Here is a 27342-nt window from a genome sequence, read left to right on the forward strand (position 1 = left end):
TTTAAAATATTTTGTATTTCATGCAGAGTTTCGGAAGGAAAAGTCAGCGTTATGGATGTGACGAAATTCCGTTATGGATGTGACGCGTCTGAAATAGACATGGCGTATGTTTAGAAAATCAGCAATTTAACCACCATAACCCTTTGAAAAACTCTAAATATCAGCTAAACTATCAAAGTTCTTAAATAATATTTAGGATGGCTATTGTTTTGCTGTTTTGTGGATTTTAGCATACATTTCTGTGGCTTGTGGCAATAATATAGAATTGTACATGATCAAAGTTGATTTTAGCTTGGGGTTTACATTATAAGAAAGAAAGACTGACAGTGACATATTAGGTTGGTTACAAATTGGTTCAACTTATTCACATCTGTAAAATACAGGCCTAGGTGAGATCTCTGGGAGTGGTTTTGATGTATTACATGTTGCTTTATTTTTGCATGGTGAGGTTGACATTTACATGGAATTGCCCATTATGCACCCTGATAATCATATTTATTTCATCAATTTGAATCATTATAAATTTGCATCATGATTTATCCTTGCACAATACATCGTTACATGTCTGCAAACTGGACAAACTAAATACAAGAAATATATCGATTTATGCAAAATGAAGTCTCCAGTATTCACAGCAATAAGTAAATAATCTAAAATGTGTATGTATTGAACTTGGAACACACACAGTACTTGAGTAGGTTTTTTTTTTTTATCTCCACAAATTATTTGGTCAGTTTTGGTTTGTCATGTGATAAACCACTGCTCACTCTCCGCAGAAATCACAGCTACTAACTTCCAGACTGTTATAAACGTGGCCAAATCAAGGTAAATGATGAACACCATGAATCTTTCAGACACCGAGTTAAAAATTCACTGCATATCAGAATTCATTCTTACCCACGTCAGCAGGAAAAGGGGGCTTCAGACGGGGTTTCCCCTGTTTACCCTCAATGGATTCGATGAGAGCCGTCTCCTCTCCGCAGATGTAAGCCCCAGCGCCACGCATCACAAACACGTCAAAGTCGTAACCAGAGCCACAGGCATTCCTTCCAATCAGCCCTGCAGCATACGCCTCGTTAATGGCAACCTGGGGAGAAAGGATGAACAAAAAACAAAAACATTTCTTGAAACATCCTTTTTAATATTTGAAACGACATTCTCCAAACTAGACCCCGAAGCCGTTTGTTTTCAGGATAATGGCTGGCTGATGAAATTATTGGCTGGCTAGCTGACTCAGCCAAAACCTTAATGGCTGCTGCAGCCACCAAAATGTTTATGGCTACAAATGGCTGATACTGGACGTCACTGTGTGGCATATATCCGGCCGAACGGATCAAACAAATGGGGGGAATAAATAGCAAATTACCACAGGTCCCCTGGTCTCTTACTTCATTGTAAATATAAATCTAGCAAGATTGTAGTTCAATGCTAATAATAAGCTAATCTGGATTGTTCGAGGAAGGCATCTAGCTATCTACTCTCACTAGCAATGACCAGTGAAGGACTGGCAGCTATCTTACTATGATGAAAGTAGAGTGGTGGAGTACTTTTTTTTTTTTTATCAATCTCGAAGTATGTGAAACAAACAAACAAACAAAAAAAATACCTTTACACTTTCCCTCAGCAGCGGCAAAGAATGCAGCCATCTCGTCGATATCAGAGTCGATTGATGCTCTGGGTGGGTTCCCGGGTTCCCCAGTGTATCGTGGTAACGGTGTGAGGGGCGGGAAGCCAGACAGGTAGTCACAACGGCAAGCTTGTGGTGGCTCTCTGTGCTGTGATATCAGTTCTAAATCTCTACAGTGTATGCCTATACGTCTCTATTGTGTTACTACTAGTGTGTACAGTTGATCATGTTTGGCCCAATCCCAATTCTAATTTCTACCCCTACCCCTCCCCCTTCCCCTTGGCCCTTCCCCTTGAAACTGAGCTACAAGGGATAGGGCTTGAAATTCAACCCCTACGTATTGGGATAGCCCTTCAACGATCGCATACGTCATCGCGTACCTCCGTCAGCGTTTACGTTAGCAAAACGCGACCAAATGCGTCATTGGCTGCGACCAGCCGCTACAGTCAGAGCCAGAACCAGAAATCTCTGCTGGCAGGGTGCGATTTGTTAACTAACACCACTGAATGGGATATCTTTGGCGCTTCGTGCACCACATCCGACAGAATGAGGTGTCAGAACACTCATGTAAACAATAAAAGCGAGAATAACAGAACAAAACGTACGCAGTCAAGCAACCGAAAACAACACTCACTCCCAAAGCTTTTTAGCAGCAGCTTGGATTTCAGAAATCGCTGCTCATTCTCAGCTCGAAAGCGAATCAAGCGGCGTGTTTCCTCTGGATAACAACTTAAAACACGTAAATAATGGAGAAAATACATTTATGACAATCTTTCGCCACGGGAACCGCCATCTTTCTGAAATCCGCATGAAATCTCGCTGAAATCCGCATGGCATTGTGGGAAATCACTCAAACCCCTTCGTTCGGAGTCAGCTCCAGGAAAGTCTCCGTTTGGAGGGGTACAGAAGCCCTACCCCTTCCCCTACCCCTCCGCGTTAACTGGGATTGGGATACCCCTACCCCTTCACGTGAATGCGCAAAATGGAGGGGAAGGGCCAAGGGGTTGGTCCAAGGGGTGAAATGGGATTCGGCCTTTGTGTCACTTTTCTTGTAGCTCATGATGTGGATAAACCCATTATTTGATGTACACAATTCTTAGTGGCTCAGCCAAATTTTATTAGATAGCGGCTCAAATTGGCTTACAAAATTATTGGCTGGCGGCGGCTCAAATTCTAAATGGCGGTTTTAGCGGCGCCTGGCGGCGGCTTCGGGGTCTACTCCAAACATCATGTACATGCCCTTAAACCAACACCATGTTGCTCTGGATTGACCTCATAAGGCATCATGAGCAGTGGATACATGTCATATGACGGATTTGTAAAACGTGGTAAAATGAGATGGTTTTAAATATAAGACCTGTATCAGAAATTGAAAATGTACAGAATTGTGACCATGACAAACTATTGTGGCAGTGAGGGCATGGTCAAGCGCAGGCTGTGAATGAAGGGAGGAGTTTTAAAGACTGAGAAAGACTTGGAGAACTTTATATTCAGTGTGTCTTGCTGTGCGAGAGCTGAAAAGCCAGAAGGTGGACACTGGCACGGAGCTGAGTCTGCACGTTTTCAAACTTTCAGGTATGAACTTTCAAACAATGTCAGTCCAGTGTAGTGATATTTTGTATCTTAAATAATTTCACTCCAACAATTCTAACGCAAACCACGTGCCTGTTAATGATCTCACCTGAAGATTGGATGACTCGTTGTAAAACTCCCCACGGATATAGATATACGCAGCGCGTGCTCCCATGGCCCGACCCGCAACCAGGCACCCCTCCACCAGCTTGTGTGGGTCATGGCGCATGATCTCTCGGTCTTTGCAGGTGCCGGGTTCTCCCTCATCAGCATTCACCACCAGGTACTTAGGTCTAAGGAGAGAAGAGAATAAAGATCAAACCAGCACGCTCTGACCAGGACACCCGTGAAGGCATACTGTTACCAGTATGAAAGCTCATATGGGGGATGGGGAACAAACAAACACCCATAGCTAACCGGCCATCGCTGGGCTTGTTCATGAAGCTCCACTTCATCCCTGTGGGGAAGCCAGCTCCTCCTCTACCACGCAGACCAGACACTTTGATCTCATTGAGAATCCAGTCGACTCCTTTGTCTAAGATCTCTTTGGTCTTGTACCAGTCACCGCGAGTTAACGCACCTTTCAGCCTATAAACGGAGGTGAAACCTGAGCAAATCTTTTCATCGTTCACATTAATAGAGAATCTCAAATGTCCAGTCACTGTAATACTGAGATTAAAGCTGGGCAACATGACATGATTCTTAGTTACAGTAGTGCTGCATTTAAAAAAAAAAAAATCCGTTATTGTATTTCCTCTCATTACAGACAACTTAGACAATGATTTATGTCTGTAGAATTAATTTATATAATTTTTCATTCTTTTCACCACACACAGCCTTGATATATGGACTGTCTAAAAAAATTTATTAGATTTTCTTCATAATTAGAAAACAATAATACTTTATAAGAAAAAAAAAAAAGGTGTAAAATGTAATATTTTGCAATTTACAAGATCAGGTACAATTTTTTATGTCGAACAAGGTGTACTGAGTCAGTGTGGAAATAAATTTTTTTTTAAATATAGAAAATGCATACAATCTCATGGCATAAAACACCAAAAAGGAGAATAACAATCTACACTGCGTTCCAAATTATTATGCAAATGACATTTTTCACTGGTTTTCCTAAATAAATAACTAAATGACAAGTCATCATAATTTAAGTCATCAACCGTTAGAGTACAAAGCAAATATTTTTGAACGAACCTTCCAATGATAACGGTATTTTTTTAAAAATTGAAAAACTGAAAATGCACTGTTCCAAATTATTATGCAAAGCAGAGTTTCAAAAGATGTTGTTCTTGTAAAGAACTGAAAATGGCCATTTATGAAATTTGAAGCATCAGCAGGTGATAATTACTGGAATCAAAACCTAGTTCAATCAAAAAAAATCTTACAGTTCAAGTTGCATTGCTGGATGTGTAGCTGATTCAGAGCACACGCAGGTTTGTGCAGATAAAGGCACATTAAGAAAGGTTCTTCCAGATAAATACATCAGAACAAGAGAGTAAATGATAAAATACTATTACAAAGCAACAAACAAGTCACTTTTGAAGCTGCTGGTAGCTCTGGAGTCTAAGAAACACCAAGGTGTAGATATGCAGTTATGTGTAAACCTTCTATTTGGTCATCCTTAACCAATGCTCACAAGCAGAAACGACTCCAGTAGGCCTAGAAATACATAAAGACTACTTTTCAAACAAACAGTCTTGTTCACTGTTGAGTGCCCTGGATGCTCCAGGTGGATGGTTGGTGAATGACCACCATGTCCTAATAAGGCTACTACATCAGCAAAGAGGAGACAGAGTCATGATTTGGGCTGGAATCATGGGGAGACACCTGGATGCCTCCTTTAGCGTACCCAAATGTGTGAAAATGATGTTTGGGAAGTATGTTGAGTTTGAGACCCCGTCCACACGTAGCCGGGTATCTGCTAAATCGAAGATATTTTTCTACGTTTTGGCCTGTCATCCACATGAAAACGCATCAAAAACGAATATTTAAAAAAACTCCGGGCAAAGTGAAGATTTTTGAAAACTCCGTGTATGCCTTTTCGTGTAGACAGAGATAACCGGAGTTTTGCGTTTTAGAACGTCACAATCTGCGCCAAAAAAATGACGACAAATCTGCCCTGACGTCAAACGTGCGACCTTTGTTTACTGCAGAAGCCAGATTAAGCATGGACTTAAGCTAGCCGCACACCACGGCGATCCACGCGGTACCGAACCGACCCATTTCAGAGCCGACTCCCGACAGGGCACGCACATATCCCCCGACTGTTGACGAGTGCAGTCGCGATTGAAGCGACACGTGACAACTTAATAGCTTTGTGATTGGCTATTGGATATAGTTACTGTTAAATCCAACACTTGAAGATGCTACAGGCTGAATTACAAATGACACAACACGGAATATGTAGCGCACTATCTAGGCTGCATGAGCTATTAACAGGGTCTCTGCACATTTCTGACCAGCAAAAATAATACTTTTTAAGACCATTTTAAGACCACTGAGTATAAAAAATAAGACCACTACCGCGGAACAAATACGTACAGTAAAAAAAAAAAAGCACACTCTAGGTTAAGTTCAAAGCATTTTTTTTAAATAAATAAGTGCATCTTCTGCAGAACCCACAGTATTTCTGCCTTCAGCGTAGCGGTTGGGGCGAATGCCACGAAAGCACTTGTGCTGGGACCCGGAGACGCTAAAGCTGGCGTTGCACTTTTTGTGACCGTAGAGGCGAACATTGGCATGGGGACTGTTGTTGCCCGACTAGCAGCATAGCGCATATGCTTTTCCCCTTTCGAGTGAGCGTCAAGGGCTTTACAGCCCATTGTTGTTAACTTGATGTCTTTCCGACATACCTTACATCTCGCTTCATATTCTGAAGTTGCTGTTGTTAGCCAACTTTTGTATTTTGGCTCCTCAAGCCACTTGTTACTAAACTTACACTTCCCCATCTCCGTTCATGTTCAAGTTCAACCACTTCTTCCTCGTCTGCTCTACTCTCAATGGTTCTACTACATGGATAAAAGAACACACTGCCCCCTGTGGCGTGGTTCCTGCGCTATTAGAACTAGTGCTAGACACACAACGGCTCTTGTGCTACTTGTTCAGCATCTTGATAACAAACGACGCTGGTTGAATAAATAACGTTAGCATGGAAAAAAAAATCCAGACATATGTTTTTTTTTTTTTCATTTACCGTAGGCTACCCGGATGAAATTTAATACCTCCCATGTGAAATTTAATACCATAGCTCAAAAAATAGCGAAATATAATGCTTTTTAAGACCTTAAAAAACACATATTAAAAATAAGACTTTTTAAGGATCCGCGGAGACCCTGTATTATTCCCAACCTTAAATAGTGCACTTATATAGGGGAGTTAAAGCGATTTGGAATTCAGCCACACAACTTGAGCAGAGTGGCTTTCCAGCCCACTGTGTCTATGGATAAAGCTTCAGTCTATGGAATTACAGTATATACCTGCATTAGGTGCTACCGACACGTATTTCTCGCGCTAGAAATTGTGTTTAATGATGTCACGTGTTATATGCGAAAGATATGATTGGCTATTGCTAGCGACTGTCGCCGATCAGTCTGGCTCCCGATTAGTTTTTCGAATCGGCTGTGAGATGAGTCGGGACCATCGAAAACTAGTCTTTACGCCTGACTCGCGACTTCAGTTGGCTCGGTACGCTGAAAATCGGCGTAGTGTGCGGCTAGCTAAAGAGTAATGGATCGGAGTAGTGCCTTGAAAGCGTTAATTATTGTGCAGGTGCTATTTACATGTTTAATTTTAGAAGCCCAACTACTGCTCCAAGAGCACAGGCGATGTGATTAGGGGGTAGGATTTGGGGAAATAATGCCATCTACAGGTTTGGAATGCTTATGAATGTGATTGAAAACGCAGATGTTCGGTTATGTGTGGAAGGGATTTTTTTCGAAGACGAGGTGGTGTGGATAAAACATTTTTATAAACGGAGGGGGGGAAAATGTTCGGTTTTAAAAATACCCGGCTACGTGTGTACATGGCATAAGACTGACTACTGACCACTTTATATCGTCTTCATGTATGGGCATGGCAGTGCACCATCTCATGCTGTTAAGAATACCTATGCACTCATGCATGTGGTTTTCTTGTATTTCTAGGTTGTTTCTGCTTGTGAGCATTAGTTAACGTGGGCCAAATAGAAGGTTTCTTCATAACATCTTGGTGTTTGTGGGACTCCAGAGCTACCAGCAGCTTCAAATTTGAACTGTTTCACCTTTTTCCTGCTTTGTAATATATTTTAGCATATATTCTCTTAATCGAATGTATTTATCGGACAGAAACCTTTCTTAATGCGCCTTAATCTGCACAATTACGTGTGTGCTGTGAATCAGCTACAAATCCAGTAATGGAACTAGAACTGTAAGATGTTTTTGAGTAATTATCACCTGCTGATGCTTCCAATTTCACAAATGGCCATTTTTAGTTCTTTACAAGAACAAAATCTTTTAAAACTCTGCTTTGCATAATAATTTGGAACAGTGCATTTTCAATTTTTTCAGTTTTTCAATTTTAAAAAAAAAATACCGTTATCATTGGAAGGTTCGTTCAAAAACATTTGCTTTGTACTCTAACGGTTGATGACTTGAAAATTATGATGACTTGTCATTTAGTTATTTATTTTGGAAAACCAGTGAAAAATGTCATTTGCATAATAATTTGGAACGCAGTGCATCACTCTGTTCTAATTTAGACATTTCTAAATACTCTGGTTTTTCAACCACACTTGGAACTAAGAACCTTATCTTCTTTTGTGTTTTCTATAAAAACACAAAAGAAGAAATATCCCCCACCCCAACAGTACCTCCAGTCATGTCGCCCATAAAGGTTGGTGAAAATTCTGTCCTGGTCAGCCAAAGGTCCAAACTTTGTTTTCTTGACATTTTCCTGGATGACAAACCAAACCAAAATGTGACTCCTTTGAACTGTTCTTTTTCTGTAATAAAATGACTGCACAACACATCTTTAGTAGAGAAAACAAGAATTTAGTGCATAAGATTTAATTTATTTTGGGTTTTTTGAAATTAACACAGGGTCAAAAATGTACATATGCCCACATAGATTATTAATTCAGTGGTGCTGAAAGCTCCAAAATGTCTTAACTCGCCAGGACAAAGGCCTCTTAACTTCCTGTTAGTGATCATGATTGACTACAGCTGGTGGCTTCTCTGTGTACAACAGAAGAGAGTTATTTGACAGCGCTCATTGGATTGAGCGACACACAATGGGAAAGTCCAAGAAGCTCAGTGCAGATCTAAGAAAATGATCATAGATTTACACACTCAGGAATGTCTCCTGGAGCCATTTCTAAACAACTGCAGATTCCAGGAGTTGACAGGAAATTGGTTCAGATGGTCAGGAACAACCCAGGAAGCACCAAGGCACAGACCTGCCAAGAACTGGAAGCTGCTGGAACACTGTCTACAGTCAAGAAAGTTTTGCATTGCCATGGACTGAGACTCTGCTGTCCAAGAAAATCGCCCCTGCTCCAAAATCGACACCTTTCAAGTTTGTAGCTGACCACATGGACAAAGAAAAAGCCTTCTGAAGAAAATTATGGTCAGATGAAAAAGATTGAGCTGTTTGGCCATAATGACTCAAGGTACAGAGGAATACTACCAACTGTTAAGCACAGTGGTGGTAGCATCATGCTCTGGGCTTGTTTTGCTGCCCGTGGAACCGCTACATTGCACAGTGGATGGAATCATGAAGGTGGAGGACTACCTCAGAATTCTTCAGCATAACTTCAAACCATCAGAAACTTGGACACAACTGGGTGTTCCAACAAGACAGTGAGCCCAAATAGCCTGCTTTATTTTTCACAACCAGTGCATCATTAAGCTTAAAACAAGTCCTGACCTCAACCCTATTGAAAATATGTGAAGTGTGCTTAAAAGTCAGGTCTGTACCAGGAAACTTAAATTTTACTCTACCAATTCAACCAAGAAGGTTGGTCAGAGACTTCCAATTAAGTCATGTTCGGGATAGACATAGTCTTTTGCTCAGTTTCAGTCACCATCAAAAATACCCCCAAACTCAAAAACTTCGAAAGGCAAGACATGAATTGGGGGAAACAAAAAAAAAAAAAAAAAGAGAAGGATACGATACAGAGAGGGAGGGTAACCGAACAATTAAAGCGCAACAAAAAACAAATGGAGCCGACTGACGAAGAAAATGGCGACCTGCTAGCTAACAGAGATGGTGATGAATCTAAAGATGAGCTGTTTCAGGAACTGTCAATTATCTCGAATAATATCTGTGACTTTAAAAATGATATTCACGCAGTTATTTCCGACCTCAAGGGAGAGTTAAAGAAAGACTTCAAGGACGAGCTAGCAACGCTGAGACACAAGCTAAACCAGAAGCTAACTGAATTCAGGACTAGGCTCCAGGGTCACGACCAGGCGATCACTGAGGCAGAGGAGCGCGTTCCAGATATTGAAACAAGCGGTGCTGGGGGGTGTCGTGGCTCAGGTGGATAAGGCGCCATACCATAAATCCGGGGACCCGGGTTCGATTCCGGCCCGAGGTCATTTCCCGATCTCTCTCAGTCTCTCTCTCCCGCTCATTTCCTGTCTCTACACTGTCCTATCCAATAATAAAAGGTGAAAAAAGCCCCAAAAAAATCTTAAAAAAAAAAAAGCGGTGCTGCAACTAAAGAGGCCCTGCTGAGTCTGCTGAAAGAACAATGCACGCTGCAAGAAAATGTCACCGATTTGGAAAGCAGGTCCAGAAGAAACAACATCCGAGTTTACAGGGTATCAGAGGGCTCGGAGGGTGACTCGATGATAAAGTTTATGGAAAATCTGTTGACCACGGAGCTGGCTCTCCCTGATGGTATGTCCCTGCAGATGCAGCGGGCCCATAGAGCTTTGACCCAGAAACCGGGACCTGACGCTACACCTCGGTCCATTGTGATAAACTTTCAGCAGTATGATGTCAAAGAAACGGTATTAAAGTTGGCTTAGAAAAAGAAAATTAATTATAACAAACCGATTTTCTTTAAACCATGATTATGCATACGAAGTGATGGAAAAATGTAGAGCTTACGGGGGAATTTAAAAAAAAAAAAACCCACACAAGTGCTGAAAGAACAGGACATTCGTTTCCAAACCCCATTCATGAGGATCCGGATCCACTGGAGCACCGGCCCACGGACCTACGAGGACGCGCATCAAGCTGCACGGGAGCTGCGGGTACGGGGGATAGAGGTGCCCGCCGTCAGAGTGGATCCAGCCTCCAACTTGGAGGAGAGGATACTGGAGGCATTCCCGTGACAGTGAGGGACCAACGAAGGAAAACAAATTGAGGCACGAGTGAAAGAAAAGCTCCAAGAGTTTAGGAGATCATCCCAGTGTGAAAAGTATTAAAAACCTTGCAGAACATGCGAATGTGGGCTGAGAAATAAGGGAGGTCAGCTATTCTTCCTTTACTCTCTCTCTAAAATATAATTTGTTGGAACTACAGTAAATCAACGACTGAACGGAATGATTAGCGTTGGACTCATTAGTGGACATGGAGCGCACCAGAAGGTCAACCACTACACCACTAAGGGGGGCAGGGCTCGAAATTAACTTTTTTTCTTTGTGTCCCCCAGTGGTCCCGAATTCTGTGTTGTATTGTCCCGAATGGAAGCAATAGTGTCCCCATTTTTTTCCTCTCTGAAATAACCAGTGGTTAATATTATCATATGAAGTTACTATTATATTTGTAACTATGCGATTTTGAACCCTTTATATCATTTTTACAATAAGTCACAAGACACAAGCGACACATGTCCTATACATCATCTACTTCAAAATTACAGTTATTGCATTTTCAGTTTATTAAACTTTGGCGATCTCACTGTATGAATAGATACCCGTTTATTTAAAGGGGCCAACTAGCTCATTCAGAAAATGTTTCAACTCCCTACATCTGCAGTACACTTTAGTTGAAAATAAGACCCCTTTTATGTTCATTTCATCTACTTATACCTTGAATATCTGTTGGCACTTATAAGGCCAACTTATCATTTTCACCATTACCGTTATCCATTTTTATGAACTTTCTGTTATCCATTTTTATGAACTTTCCGTTATCCATTTTTATGAACTTTCCGTTATCCATTTTTATGAACTTTCGCTGCCGAAACGTGGGTGCAAATGTTACCAACATCAACATAGTGCCAGGTCCGAGCCTAGTTGTCCTGCTGACTGACTAAACTTTCTGAACTAGAAAGACACCAAGAAAACTCACTTATTCTGTTGAACGGTATCTTCCGTCAATATCATCCACATCATTCCTGTTGTATTCTATAACGTGTCTAACAGTGTTCATTAAGTTCATTCAGTTGCTAGCGTTGCCTGCAGACCAGGCGATGACACTTTGGATCCTGAAGGTCCCGGAGACGTTATGTCTGGGCTTTCAGTTTCTTCCCCGCGGTCGGTCCGCTTCAACCACTTCAGCATTTTTGTTCTGGCAAGAGTCGGCGCAGCGTGTGCGGTAGCAATTCCATTCCAAGTCCATATAATGCGGACTCCGGCCGAAGATTCTAGAACAGAATGCGCTGCTCTGTAGCCTACTGATGCAGGTGCATCGAAAGTGTAGCTACTATGTATTTTTCGCTGTTAACGTTTTAAAATTAAAATTGACAAATTAGGTGAATGTCTACGCGTGTGTTACGGCTTTGTAAATAATATTAATGTAGAACTTTTTTTCTAGATCTATTTTTTTCCATTGTCCCGGGATTGTCCCAGATATGATAATTTTGTGTCCCGATGACATTTTTTATGGTCCCCGGGACGTCGGGACACCGTTAGTTTCGAGCGCTGAAGGGGGCCCCCCCCAACCTTCCAGGAGGGGCTTTCCCCCCACCCACCAACAGGGACAGAGGGTCCTCAGTTACAGGAAGTTCTCATGTTTATCATGTTAAGATGAAGGTAAAAGCTTGTTCTTGTTTCATGTTCAAAACAGGGGAGGATTCTTTTTTTCTGCAAGGGAAATCTTTTTTTTTGTAGAGGATAAAGCATCATACAACTCTAGATGTAATGGGATACATACAGGGACAAAACAATGAAAGTAGTGTCTCTAAATGTGAACGGGCTTCGTAGCCCAGACAAACAGAGCAAAATCCTTCGAAAAGTTAAGAGAAAATATAGATATTGCAATTCTGCAGGAAACTCACCTAATGGAAGCTGAGCATGAAAAACTCAAAAGACAGGGGTTTAAATACATCTCCTCAAATAGATCCAAATACACCAGAGTAGCAGCAATACTACAACCCCGATTCCAAAAAAGTTGGGGCAAAGTACAAATTGTAAATAAAAACGGAATGCAATGATGTGGAAGTTTCCAAATTCCATATTTTATTCAGAATAGAACATAGATGACATATCAAATGTTTAAACTGAGAAAATGTATCATTTAAAGAGAAAAATTAGGTGATTTTACATTTCATGACAACAACACATCTCAAAAAAGTTGGGACAAGGCCATGTTTACCACTGTGAGACATCCCCTTTTCTCTTTACAACAGTCTGTAAACGTCTGGGGACTGAGGAGACAAGTTGCTCAAGTTTAGGGATAGGAATGTTAACCCATTCTTGTCTAATGTAGGATTCTAGTTGCTCAACTGTCTTAGGTCTTTTTTGTCGTATCTTCAGTTTTATGATGCGCCAAATGTTTTCTATGGGTGAAAGATCTGGACTGCAGGCTGGCCAGTTCAGTACCCGGACCCTTCTTCTACACAGCCATGATGCTGTAATTGATGCAGTATGTGGTTTGGCATTGTCATGTTGGAAAATGCAAGGTCTTCCCTGAAAGAGACGTCGTCTGGATGGGAGCATATGTTGCTCTAGAACCTGGATATACCTTTCAGCATTGATGGTGTCTTTCCAGATGTGTAAGCTGCCCATGCCACACGCACTAATGCAACCCCATACCATCAGAGATGCAGGCTTCTGAACTGAGCGCTGATAACAACTTGGGTCGTCCTTCTCCTCTTTAGTCCGAATGACACGGCGTCCCTGATTTCCATAAAGAACTTCAAATTTTGATTCGTCTGACCACAGAACAGTTTTCCACTTTGCCACAGTCCATTTTAAATGAGCCTTGGCCCAGAGAAGACGTCTGCGCTTCTGGATCATGTTTAGATACGGCTTCTTCTTTGAACTATAGAGTTTTAGCTGGCAGCGGCGGATGGCACGGTGAATTGTGTTCACAGATAATGTTCTCTGGAAATATTCCTGAGCCCATTTTGTGATTTCCAATACAGAAGCATGCCTGCATGTGACGCAGTGCCGTCTAAGGGCCCGAAGATCACGGGCACCCAGTATGGTTTTCTGGCCTTGACCCTTATGCACAGATTCTTCCAGATTCTCTGAATCTTTTGATGATATTATGCACTGTAGATGATATGTTCAAACTCTTTGCAATTTTACAGTGACTACGTTTACATGCACGTCCAAATCGAGCCGCTGTTGGTAATCGCACAAAGGGTCCCAGCAGGGGTGCCAGAGAAATCCAATCCTACATGCACAAGTGAAATCGGGCTATTGTGCAAGGTGCATTGTGCACCCGAGCCACACGTGGCGCTACACGCCCCATCGTGTTGGTACACTTCCGGTTGTCGTCATGAAGAAGAGCTATAGTGTTGCCAGATACTGCTGACGTTTTCCAGCCCAAAACATGTTCAAATCCGCTAAAATGCACTTAAAACCCCCAATCTGGCAACACTAGCAGTTCCGTGTTCAAGCTGTTAGGCTTGCTCTAACAGACTATGGCTACAAACTGTCCGGCGCAGACCACTGTTTTGTAAGACAACTTATTTTGCACAATAATATTTTTCTAAAGTCCATTTTTTGCTTACAAAAAAATATTTTTTTTTTGCTTACAATTTAACTTATGTCTTAATAAACACACAAAAAGTTCAATTGTTTTGTTTTTATTGACATTCTTCAGATGTTGGACATATATACATACATACATTATATATATATATATATATATATATATATATATATATATATATATATATATATATATATACACACACACACACACACACACACACACACACACGTGTGTATGTGTGTGTATATACATACATACATACACACACACACACACAAATACAATGACTTGTTTATGTACACAATTCACAGCTATGCAACAGCTGTACAGATGTATTTGGTGATACAGTAAGTGAGCTAAATTTTAACAGTGCAAACAATGCCACAAAAAGAAAAGATTCATGCCGTTGTCATGATTCGTTGTCATGCCGACCGAGGCTGTTGTGTTTCCCGCTTGTGGTCTCGTCACTCGTCACTTCCGGAAGTAGCTCGACAACTAGCTCGATAGGGTATACATGCACAAAGTAGCTCGGCAGAAATCGCATAAACTAGGTCGTGTAGCTCGATTCCGAGAAATCAAGTTCGGTTCAATTTCAGCCGAATTAAGGTGTATACATGGCATTTTGAACTTCGATTTCAGTCGAGCAACGGCAGAAATTCGATTCTCTCTATGTGCATGTAAACGTAGTGACTGTCGAACTCCTTTCTGATATTGCTCTTTGATATTGACAAATAGTGATTTGTTGGTGCAGAATTAGGGGGATTGATGATCCTCTTCCCATCTTTACTTCTGAGAGCCGCTGCCACTCCAAGATGCTCTTTTTATAGAGTGCTTCGAGATCAGCGCGAACCCAGTGGCGGCCATATTGGAAGTCAAACGTCGCTGTCAGTGCATTGTTGTTGCTCAGCGAAGCAAAATGCCGAGTACGTGTGTCATTGTTGGCTGTAGTAGCCGGGGGGAAAAGGGTGGCAAAAGCTTCCACAGACTCCCTAAAGTCGTGACAAACCAGGGAATTGCAGCACAGGAGAAAAGCGAGCGGAGGAGACGACAGTGGCTGGTTGCCATCAACCGATCAAATTTAGGACAACTTGACTGTATCCGGATTTGTTCTGATCACTTTGTGACAGGTAGGTTAATATTGTCTTGAATTTCATAGTTACTAAAATCAATGTGATACAAACTTATCTTTTCTATGTACTTTCAGCAATGATTAATGGATATATTTGTCACATTAGGTAGCTCATGTCTACTGCAGTGCATTGTTGCATCAAATGGCATTTAAGATCTAGGCCTAGTAATGTTTATGTACACATGCTGTTAGTACAAGTTACATACTAGGCCTACATTTTATTCACTGACTAAAATAATTGATAGTTATGCGGCAACAAGCTGGGGTCAGCTTTCCATTCCTTCTCACTAACAGTGTATGGATCTACATTCCCAATGAAACGTAACTTCTCAGCATAACGCTCCCGTGCCTGCTTATCTAAACTTTCACAGTAGTGCTCCATCACTTCAGATGTCTAAATTCTTAAAACATCCAAGCTTCTAAGCCCTCTAACGCGGAAACGAATCGGTGAATGTGTACTCTATGATGTGTACTCTATGAGCACTCTGGAGCGAGTGACTTCCAAGATGGCCGCGCCGACCGCATGGTTACTATTTTTAGCATCATCTCGGAGCACTCTATACCCAGTCATGTTAATGACCTATTGCCAATTGACCTAATGAGTTGCAATTTGGTCCTCCAGCTGTTCCTTTTTTGTACCTTTAACTTTTCCAGCCTCTTATTGCCCCTGTCCCAACTTTTTGGAGATGTGCTTCTGTCATGAAATTTCAAATGAGCCGATATTTGGCATGAAATTTCAAAATGTCTCACTTTCGACATCTGATATGTTGTCCATGTTCTTTTGTGAATACAATATCAGTTTTTGAGATTTGTAAATTATTGCATTCCATTTTTATTTACAATTTGTCCCAACTTTTTTGGAATCAGGGTTGTAATTTCAGGAAGGGTGATGTACAAACATATGTCTACGGAAGGGAGATTCATAATGATCCATGGAAAAGTTGATCGAAACTTGTTTACCCTCTACAACCTGTATATACCTCCTGGTTCAGAACCAAAATTTCTATACCCAAGGAATTGAGAGAATAGCAACTGAAGCACAGGGGACTCTAATATGTGCAGGTGACTTAAATACTATGCTTAACCCAAATCTTGAATCAACTGGAAGAAGAATACCTCGCCCCCAAAAAATAAAGAAAATTATCATCAGAAATAGGACTAATTGATATTTGGAGACGGGCGGCACGGTGGTGTAGTGGTTAGCGCTGTCGCCTCACAGCAAGAAGGTCCTGGGTTTGAGCCCCGTGGCCGGCGAGGGCCTTTCTGTGCGGAGTTTGCATGTTCTCCCCGTGTCCGCGTGGGTTTCCTCCGGGTGCTCCGGTTTCCCCCACAGTCCAAAGACATGCAGGTTAGGTTAACTGGTGACTCTAAATTGACCGTAGGTGTGAATGAGAGTGTGAATGGTTGTCTGTGTCTATGTGTCAGCCCTGTGATGACCTGGCGACTTGTCCAGGGTGTACCCCGCCTTTCACCCGTAGTCAGCTGGGATAGGCTCCAGCTTGCCTGCGACCCTGTAGAACAGGATAAAGCGGCTACAGATAATGAGATGAGAGGAGATATTTGGAGACACCTAAACCCATTAGGCAAAGACTATACCTTCTACTCATCCCCACACTCAACATCTCATTATCTCTAGCCGCTTTATCCTTCTACAGGGTCGCAGGCAAGCTGGAGTCTATCCCAGCTGACTACGGGCGAAAGGCGGGGTACACCCTGGACAAGTCGCCAGGTCATCACAGGGCTGACACATAGACACAGACAACCATTCACACTCACATTCACACCTACGGTCAATTTAGAGTCACCAGTTAACCTAACCTGCATGTCTTTGGACTGTGGGGGAAACCGGAGCACCCGGAGGAAACCCACGTGGACACGGGGAGAACATGCAAACTCCACACAGAAAGGCCCTCGCCGGCCACGGGGCTCGAACCCAGGACCTTCTTGCTGTGAGGCGACATCGCTAACCACTACACCACCGTGCCGCCCCCACACTCAACATATTCTAGAATTTACTATTTTTTAATATTTGAAAACAGACAGTAGCAAAAGTACAAGAATGCCATATTGGAGCAATGGACCTTTCAGATCACGGCCCACTCCATCTGTCCCTAAAAATGATCTACAGAAGGAAGCTTACACATTGGAAACTACAGTGCTGAGCGTAAATGAGTGCACCCCTTTTGAAAAGTAACCTTTTAAACAATCTCTCAATGAACACAATTTCCAAAATGTTGAAGACAAAGTTGAATATAACATCTGTTTAACTTGTAAAAGTAAGGTTAATAATATAACTTAGATGACATTTTTCAGTTTTACTCAAATTAGGGTGGCGCAAAAGTGAGTACACTCCACAAAATAACTACTACATCTAGTACTCTGTATGGCCTCCATGATTTTTAATGACGGCACCAAGTCTTCTAGGCATGGAATGAACAAGTTGGCGACGTTTTGCAACATTAACCTTTTTCCATTCTTCAACAACGACCTCTTTTAGTGACTGGATGCTGGATGGAGAGTGATGCTCAACTTGTCTCTTCAGAATTCCCCATAGGTGTTCGATTGGGTTCAGATCAGGAGACGTACCTGGCCACTGAATCACTTTCACCCTGTTGTTCTTCAGAAATCCAACAGTGGCCTTAGATGTGTGTTTAGGATCATTGCCATGTTGGAAAAGTGCACGACGACCAAGGGCATGGAGTGATGGTAGCATCTTCTCTTTCAGTATAGAGCAATACGTCTGTGAATTCACGATGCCATCAGTGAAATGCAGCTCCCCGACACCAGCGGTACTCATGCAGCCCCACATAAGGACACTGCCACCACCATGTTTCACTGTAGGCACCGTGCATTTTTCTTTGTATTCCTCACCTTTGCGACGCCATACAGTTTTGAAGCCATCAGTTCCAAAGACATTAATCTTGGTCTCATCACTCCAGAGTAGAGTCCCAGTAGTCTTTGTCAGCATGGGCCCTGGCAAACTCTAGGCGGGCTTTTTTGTGCCTGGGCTTTAGGAGAGGCTTCTTTCGTGGACGGCATCCATGCATGCCATTCCTCTGCAGCGTACACCGTATTGTGTCACGGGAAACAGTCACCCCAGTTTGGCTTTCTACTTCTTTAGATAACTGCAGTGAACTTGCATGCCGATTTTCTTCAACCCTTCTCATCAGAAGACGCTCCTGTCGAGGTGTTAACTCCCGTGGACGACCTGGACGTCTCTGTGAGATGGTTGCAGTTCCATCTTTCTTAAATTTTTGTACCACTTTTGCTACAGTATTCTGGCTGATAAGTAAAGCTTTGCTGATCTTCTTGTAGCCTTCACCTTTGTGGTGTAAAGAAATTATTTTCTTTGGGGAATTCTGAAGACAAGTTGAGCATCACTCTCCATCCAGCCGCTAAAAGAGGTCGTTGTTGAAGAATGGAAAAAGACTGATGTTGCAAAATGTCACCAACTTGTTCATTCCATGCCTAGAAGACTTGGTGCCATCGTTAAAAATCATGGAGGCCATACAAAGTACTAGATGTAGTAGTTTTTGTTGTGGGGTGTACTCATTTTTGCACCATCCTAATTTGAGTAAAACTGAAAAATGTGTAATAAGTTTATATTATTAACCTTACTTTCACGTTACAAGTTAAACAGATGTTATATTAAACTTTGTCTTTTCAACATTTTGGAAATTGTTTGTGTTCATTGAGATATTGTTTAAAATGTTACTTTTCAAAGGGGTGTACTCATTTATGCTGAGCACTGTAAATCCCAGTGTATTCAATAACAGGACAGAACAGTTTGCAAAAGAAATTCAAGAATACTTGGAATGTAATGATAATGGAGAGGTCTCTCCGCCAATACTCTGGGATGCCTGTAAGGCAGTAATGAGAGGCAGAGTGATTGCAGTGGCATCTTTTCTTAAGAAACAAAGAGAAGTAAAACTTAAGACGTTACAGACTGAACTCAAAAACCTGGAATCTGAACATAAAGAATGAGACCCAAAAGGTTAAAATAGAAACAAAACAAAAAAAAAAAAATCAGATTGAAGAGAGTTCTACTCAAGAGATTCAAAAGAAATTGTTATACACAAAACAAAAATACTACGAAGGGGGCAGCAGATATTTAAAACTATTAGCATACAAACTAAGGCCCTGTCCACACGGCAACGGATTCAGGTGACTCCGATACAATTGCTTATCGTTTAGGCCTGGCGTCCACACGGCACCGGCGTTTTGGGTGCCCAAAACGCAATCTTTTTGAGAACGGGTTCCAGAGTGGAAAGATCTGGCAACGTTGCCGTTGTGAAGTCGTCTGGATGAGTAGAACGGATTTGTTTACGATGACGTCACAACCACATGACTGTGAGTGCTTCACGCCGGGTAGAAGTGTAACGAATATCACCAGGAAAAAGCCTTACAGAGCACTAGTGAGAGTGAAACACGAGCTTGGATATTATTATTATTATTATGTTCAGTGTTAGTTCACAGTAGTAATGCAAGAAGCAGAATAGTGACAGTAATAGTGAAGCAAAAACATGCAATTGTACAAACACTGCAGCTCTACAGCAAAATATTCATTTATGAAATGGTCTGATTCTTAACACCAGTAGTGCCAATGATCTTCTCATTGCGATGCGAGTTGTCAACAAATCCTATAACTTGGTTCATGAAACGCGCTTACAAAATATTTTCACTGTGAATATTTATTGTGTAATGGTGCAATCCCGCCAGCAAAAATAGGGGAAAAAAGGAGCGATCTCACCTCTTCAGATGTTGATTTAAGTCCGACAATACATTCCTTAAAAAGGGCGTAGAGGAGCAAATTAATCCAATTTATTCCGGACCATTAAAGATGCCGCCTTCCGCGTAGAATCATGCGTCATCCTCGCCACCATATTGGAGAGGTCAAAGCGGAGAATAAAGATTAGCTGCGTTTAACTGTACCAACAGGTTTGCCGTCCAAACGAGATCATATGGGATTACCTTTCACAGGTGAGACTGGAAAAATACTTTTCATTGTATTTGGTCATTATAACGTAATTTTACGAACAGATTTTCCTGACTTTGTGGCTAATATGAAGTCTCGCGCATAATAGTTTATGCGCATGCGTCGTTACTTCTTCTATTGTTCTGGTGTCTCCAAAGGGACTGTCTTACAGCGCCCCTAGAGGTGTGGCATGTGTATTGCATCGTTTTCAGCAAGCGTTGCGTTGCCATATGGACCTGATATTTTACTCATTGTTGCCCATTTGGACGCGATATATTTTTAAATAACATCTCGTTGCCGTTGTCGTGTGGATGTAGCCTAAGAAAACAACAGGCAGACACCGCAATATACAAGATAAGGGACCCAAAAACCAAGGTTATTCATCACCAAATTCAGTAAATAAAAGACTGTTTTAAAACCTATTATGAAAAATTATATTCACAACCTCAGGTCAGTACAGACCAGAAAATGGAGTCACTACTCGAATCTTTAAATCTTCCAAAACTCACGGAAGAAAATAAAATATTAGCTTCACAAATTTCAAAAGAAGAAATTTACTCTGCAATCTCAAGACTCAAAGCTAATAAATCCCCAGGCGCGGATGGATTCAGTTCAGAGTGGTATAAGAAACTGAAGGAGGTTTTGACACCCATTTTATTAAAAACATTCAACTGGGCCCTGACTAAAGGGGAAACCCCTCTGTCATGGAAAGAAGCGATTAGATCAGTTATGGACCCTTTTCACGTGACGTCACGACAAACGCGGCCGCCATTTTGGACGTGTACTACCAGTAGTTTACCACAGCCAACACTGAGGAACGGCAGCAAAGAAAGTGTTTATTTTCAGCAAGACTTCCATCATGCCACAATGTTGTTGTGCGCCTGGATGTAGTAACCATCAACAAACAAGGCAAGGGTTATCATTTTATCGGATCCCGGTAGATGCTGACCGACGAAGAAGATGGATAGCGGCATACCAGCACTTGTGTAGTGACCACTTTGTTGGAGGTAAGACGAATAAAATTAGCCAGAAAAGGCATTACATTGCTGTTAACATTCCATTCTAGTTTACTGTAATTATGATCTGGCAGCTATTTACACCGGATCCAGTGTAAATAGCCGCTGGAGCCGGCGCGCACTCGCTCGCGGCCCGGCCGGACGTTGGCTCCGGCAGCTATTTACACTGGATCCGGTGTAAATAGCTGCCAGATCATAATTACAGTAAACTAGTAAATCCAGTTTTCTGCATCTCGCTCCTTTTTCTTTTATGTTTGTCGCCTTCCTCGCATTCAAACCGATTTGAGCCGAAGTCCACTACATGTCCAAAATGGCGGTCGCGTTTACGAAGGTCACGTGACTGAAAAGGGTCCATACCCAAGGGAAGTAAAGACAAGTTAGACTGTGCAAACTACAGACCAATCAGTGTGCTTAATTTGGACTATAAATTATTTACTTCAATTATCGCAAAGAGACTTGAAAATTCTACCCCGAATAATCAATATGGATCAAACAGGTTTTGTTCTTGAGCATCAGACACATGACAATATTAGAAGATCCCTACAAATTATTAGACATACGGGGGGCGTCATGGCTCAGGTGGCTAAGGCGCCATACCATAAATCCGCGGACCTGGGTTCGATTCCGACCTGAGGTCATTTCCCGATCCCTCCCCGTCTCTCTCTCCCACTCATTTCCTGTCCTGTCTCTACACTGTCCTATCCAATAAAGGTGAAAAAAAGCCCAAAAAAAATCTTTAAAAAAAGAAAAAAAATTATTAGACATATAAATCAAAATAAAATACAGGCCATGTTTGTTAGTCTAGATGCGGAAAAGGCGTTCGACTCTGTCAGATGGAAATTCCTATTCAACACTATGGAGAAATTTGGCTTTAATCAAGTAATTATTAACACATTAAAAGCCCTTTATGATAAACCACCAGCTAAGCTAAAAATCAACAGGGAGCTCACAAACTCATTTTTGCTGGAGAGATCAACAAGACAGGGCTGCCCCCCCCAAGTCCAATCCTATTTGCAATTTTTATTGAGCCATTGGCACAATGGATCAGGCAGAACAACAAGATCGCAGGTATAAACATGGCAGCAGGTGAACAAAAACTGGCCCTGTTCGCGGATGACGTGCTTGTTAGTCTTTCAAACCCAGTAGAATCTCTGCCAGCATTGACGTCTATTTTAGATGAGTATGGGTCATACTCAGGGTAGAAATTAAATAAAAATAAATAAAAACCCGGGTCCTTAGCTTTCATTTTAATCCCCCTCAATGTCTCCATGCCACGTACCATCTAGACTGGGACAAAAACTATACTGAATATTTGAGAATTCTCTTGCCTTTAGACATATCAGAACTAGAAGAAATGAACTATGGCCCCCTCAAAAAAGAAATTATAGCAGATATCAATAGATGGAAGATATCAGTTCTCGTATAGATTCAGTTAAAATGAACATTTTACCAAGACTTTATCTATTTCACTCAATACCAATAGAGAAACCAAAGTTATAATTTGAGAGTGGGATAAAATTCTTTCCAGATTCATATGCAGGGAAGAAGCCAAGAATAAAATATAAAACTCTACAATTACCAAAGGAGAAAGGTGGATTAGCCCTCCCCGTTTGAGAAATTATTATAGAGCAGCTCAAATTCGGCCACTGGTGGGATGGTGTACTCCAAATTATAGATCGAAACGCAAAGAAATAGAAATGGCAATGGGAAAGGGACTACCAGTTAATAATTTAGTTGGAGATCCTTCATTAACTAATCATCTCTCGGACCCCAATAACCCATTGATGATGGGCTCTGTGAAAACATGGGGGGAATTAACTAAAAATATCAACTGAGAAGAGGAACTGAAAATGTTTAAATGGCTTGCATATGACCCAGATTTTGTACCAAACAATGACACAAGGTTCAAAAACTGGACAGAAAATGTACTTGCAGCATACTGCACTTTCTTTAGGGGTGTTCACACGGCAACTTTTACTCCGGTGTCGCACCGGGGCTGCCCCGGTAGAGCGTTCACACGGTACAAAGTTATAGCGGTGTCGCCCCTGAAAGCTGCTTAAACCGGTACAAATCTAACCCTGCTCGGGAGGTGGTTTAAGAAATTTACTCCGGAGTAAATGCTAGTTTGCGGGGCAGCACCGATATAAAATGGGACGTCTGAACGCTACGGGGTAGACTCGCTACGCGTGACGAGAGTTGATTACATACGGGCATTGCATAATTTGCATCCTGGTATTTTGCGCTTCCAAAATGGCGAACATCAACAACAACAGAACTGCGTGTCTTCCAGTGTTGCCAGATTGGGCGGTTTTAAGTGCATTTTGGCGGATTTGAACATATTTTGGGCTGGAAAACGTCAGCAATATCTGGCAACACTGGTGTCTTCATCCACGTTGTTTTCCCGGCGCTTGGTGATGCCATGACAACCGGGAAAAAGAAGTACATTTTCACGCATGTGCATATTTCATTTCCGCATTATTACTATCGGAAATGATAGTAATAAAAGGAAATATCAAAACTTTATTACTATCAAAGGAAATGATAGTAATAAAGTTTTTGCTACTATAACACGGTCGCAGAAACTGCCGTGTGACCGCAGGTGGGGCTGCACCGGTGCTGACACGCTTCTCTCTAGTAAGCAGGGTTGTGACGTGTGAACGCTGCGCAAAACTTACACCGGTGTAAGATATATCGCAACAAAATACATCGGTGCAGCATCGATGCAAATATGTGCCGTGTGAACACCCTATTAGATCAGGACAAAAGTCATGAGTTTCCAGGACCTAAAAGGAAAATTTGGTCTTCAAAATCAAGATCACTTTAGATATTTACAAATTAGGGATTTCATGAGTAAGAAATTCCCAAGGGACATTATTTCAGGGAAGGAAGAAATTCTCAACATTTTTTAAAGAGCCTACAGGAATGTCACCTTCCAAAAGATAATATCCAAATTATACTCAGCTCTTCAAAATCTCAAAAGTGATCATACTTTGGATATTATGGAAAGATGGGAAGCAGAGGGAGGCCTCAGGCTACGTTTACATTACGTCGAATCAGCGGATCATCAGATTAACGTTCTTAAAACGATTCGCGTTTACACTAAAACCGTTAGCCGTGCACACAGCAACGCCAATACTCGGATACGCTAATCACATGACTTTAGACGGCGCGTAACATGATCCCAGTGCATTTAGGGCATGCGCAAGGCTCACCACTTGCAAGTAGAAGGATGGCAAGCCTAATACGCGGATACGCTCGGCTCCGCAGGCATCCTGCGCTCCAAATCACTCCGCCCTGAATTGCGAGTGCCCTCTGGAGGGTGCGCACTCCAGCCCTGCGCAGCTCACAGAGCGCGCGAGTGGAGTGAACAAGCCACGATTCGGGACTGAGCCGCTGTGTGTGTGATCCCAGCGCATATCACTTACCACTTGCAAGTGGAAGGATGGCAAGCCTAAAGACAATCATAACTACACAATGGGCAGTATTTGCATCAGTATTTGCAGTATTTTCATACTTTTATACTCTTTAATGAAAGGTGATACAAGGCGGAAGTCCGCGCCGTTTTTCAGCAGTCGCGTCACATGACCAACGCCAGCGAATCAGGAAGGTGGATGTCACAGTGACGTTATCCAATGAGACGCCAGCTAGAGCTCAGCACAGCGTATCCGCGTATTCTGAATGTTTACACAGCACCGGACCACACACGATCTGGATTGAATACGTGGACGCTGGCGGATTCCCGTTTCCTGGCGTTTCCAGGGGGTTTAATGTAAACGGACAGTGCATCCGCGAAGAAAACGAGACCGATACGGTCTAATGTAAACGTAGCCTCACAGTCTCCCAAGAAGAGTGGGACAGGACTTGCAGACAGCAGTGGTCAGTGACAAGCTCCCCCTCCTGGAGGGAACTCAGTTGGAAAAATGAGACTCGATTCTTTCGTTGTCCAGCACAAAAGACCAACTATTCCAATCAGACTGCCTGTTGGAGGTCCTGTGGGGAATACCTCAGCAAATCATTTTCACATTTTCTGGGGCTGTCCCTCTGTGGGCTCCATTTTGGAGAGAGATTCTGGGGGTCCTGGCGGCTGTTTTTAAAAGGAAAGTGTTTTTAAATTTCAAAAAAGTCATGTACCTGTGTGATCTGGAAGGACTTGAATATACAAAGCGGGACAAATACCTTTTGAGAGCGTTGTTAGTGGGGTGTAAAAAGGCTCTGACCAGAAAATGGCTTAAAAAAGACAGACCAACAATAAACGAGTGGATTGATACAATTTATAATGTGTGTGTTATGGAGAGAATTACATTTAGACTAAAGGCCCGGTCCCACTGGCCGATGGACACAAAACGTATGCAAAAAGGACACAGCGGATGAGCAAAATTTCGGGGGTGGCTCTATCCGTTTTCATCCGCTCCAGAAATGGACAAAATTGGCGAAAATTTGCGAAAACAGAACGGAAAAGAACGGACGTGGGTAGTATATAGCGGGGATGTTAAACGCATGTTCATAGGAAGCCTAGCGAATGAAAGCGGATGGAAGTGGATGACAGCTCCGAAGGGGTTACCGGTGATAACTGAGAAGCGGACGCATAGCAGAAAGAGCGGATGCATAGCGGATGAAGGGGATGCATCACGTACGCCTAACGGAAACAAAGGGGATGTTGCGCGGATGTATATCGGATGCAGACCGTTCACTGCGCATGCGGGGGGTATGAATTGCGTCTGCTCCGCGGATATAAAGGGATGCAGCACGCACGCCGTCAGCATAAAGCGGAAAGACGTGCTGGCGGCTACATCGATACATCTCTACTACTAGATGATTTTCTCCCCCTTTTTATACAAAATATCGATTGTCCGCTAGGTGTCCTTCTACATACTCTAGACATACTCCAGACATCCTAAATATACGAGATACATCCCAGATATAAACGCTTTGTCCGTTTTGAATACTTTATATACGAGATGCATACGCTTACATCCTTTCTATTTCCGTGCTACTAACGATGAATAGACGTTTCATGCACCTTATCTTTCCTCCCTCTTTCCGTTTTCAGCTGCAGCGGATGTGAGTTGCGAGGATGCCCAGAGGATGCAGAGAGGATACAGCAGACGTTTAACGGATGATAACGGACATAGAACGTTTGTTGCTCGTATATGTCGCGGATTTACATCGTACACGGCGGAAAGTTCATCCGTTCTAAAAGTTTTGTGCAGCTCAAAACTTTTTGCACGGATGAAATCACAGTGGACGGATGCTCGATGGATAGAGCGTATGAAGCACGTATGCAATGAGTACACAACGGATACATAGCGTTTTCCAATGGATGGCAAAGATTTTTTTACGTTTTACATCCTCTTTGCATCCGTAAGTGCAGTGGGACCGGGCCTTAAGGAACCAAACTGTTTTTTTGTTTGTTTTAAGAGAACTGGTCGAAATGGCTCAGCTATGTGTCAAGTGTAAGGCCTGATTTCATATAGACTGCAAAAGATAAGGTCAAACCCTTTAATAAGGAGATTTTTTTTCCCCTATGTATGATGTATGTTGACTGCTGTTTTGGGCAATTCCATGTAAATGTCAACCTCACCATGCAAAAATAAAGCAGCATGTAATACATCAAAACCACTCCCAGAGATCTCACCTAGGCCTGTATTTTACAGATGTGAATAAGTTGAACCAATTTGTAACCAACCTAATATGTCACTGTCAGTCTTTCTTTCTTATAATGTAAACCCCAAGCTAAAATCAACTTTGATCATGTACAATTCTATATTATTGCCACAAGCCACAGAAATGTATGCTAAAATCCGCAAAACAGCAAAACAATAGCCATCCTAAATATTATTTAAGAACTTTGATAGTTTTAGCTGATATTTAGAGAGTTTTTCAAAGGGTTATGGTCGTTAAATTGCTGATTTTCTAAACATACGCCATGTCTATTTCAGACGCGTCACATCCATAACGGAATTTCGTCACATCCATAACGCTGACTTTTCCTTCCGAAACTCTGCATGAAATACAAAATATTTTAAACAAAGATTTTTTTTTTAATATTCACCTTGGACCCCTCTATCAAACGGATATCTCCATTTCGACATTAGGTTTACAATTTCACAGAGTTTGATAAAAATGTACAGTCACC

At 42.0% G+C, this 27342-nt stretch overlaps 1 protein-coding gene across 1 annotated transcript in view; it reads right to left on the reverse strand.

The window, feature by feature from the left end:
* The window catches only part of ndufv1 (NADH:ubiquinone oxidoreductase core subunit V1), a 48554-nt gene that overhangs the window by 13813 nt on the left and 7399 nt on the right, over positions 1-27342 (reverse strand). The window contains exons 3-6 of the mRNA XM_060904920.1: positions 8058-8140; positions 3617-3787; positions 3309-3492; positions 898-1087 (exon numbers count right to left, since the gene is read on the reverse strand). Of these exons, the coding sequence (XP_060760903.1) occupies positions 898-1087; positions 3309-3492; positions 3617-3787; positions 8058-8140 (628 nt within the window). The remainder of the gene's footprint in view (positions 1-897; positions 1088-3308; positions 3493-3616; positions 3788-8057; positions 8141-27342) is intronic.

This window comes from Neoarius graeffei, chromosome 22 (assembly GCF_027579695.1).
Source record: "Neoarius graeffei isolate fNeoGra1 chromosome 22, fNeoGra1.pri, whole genome shotgun sequence".
NCBI classification, from domain to species: Eukaryota; Metazoa; Chordata; class Actinopteri; order Siluriformes; family Ariidae; genus Neoarius; species Neoarius graeffei.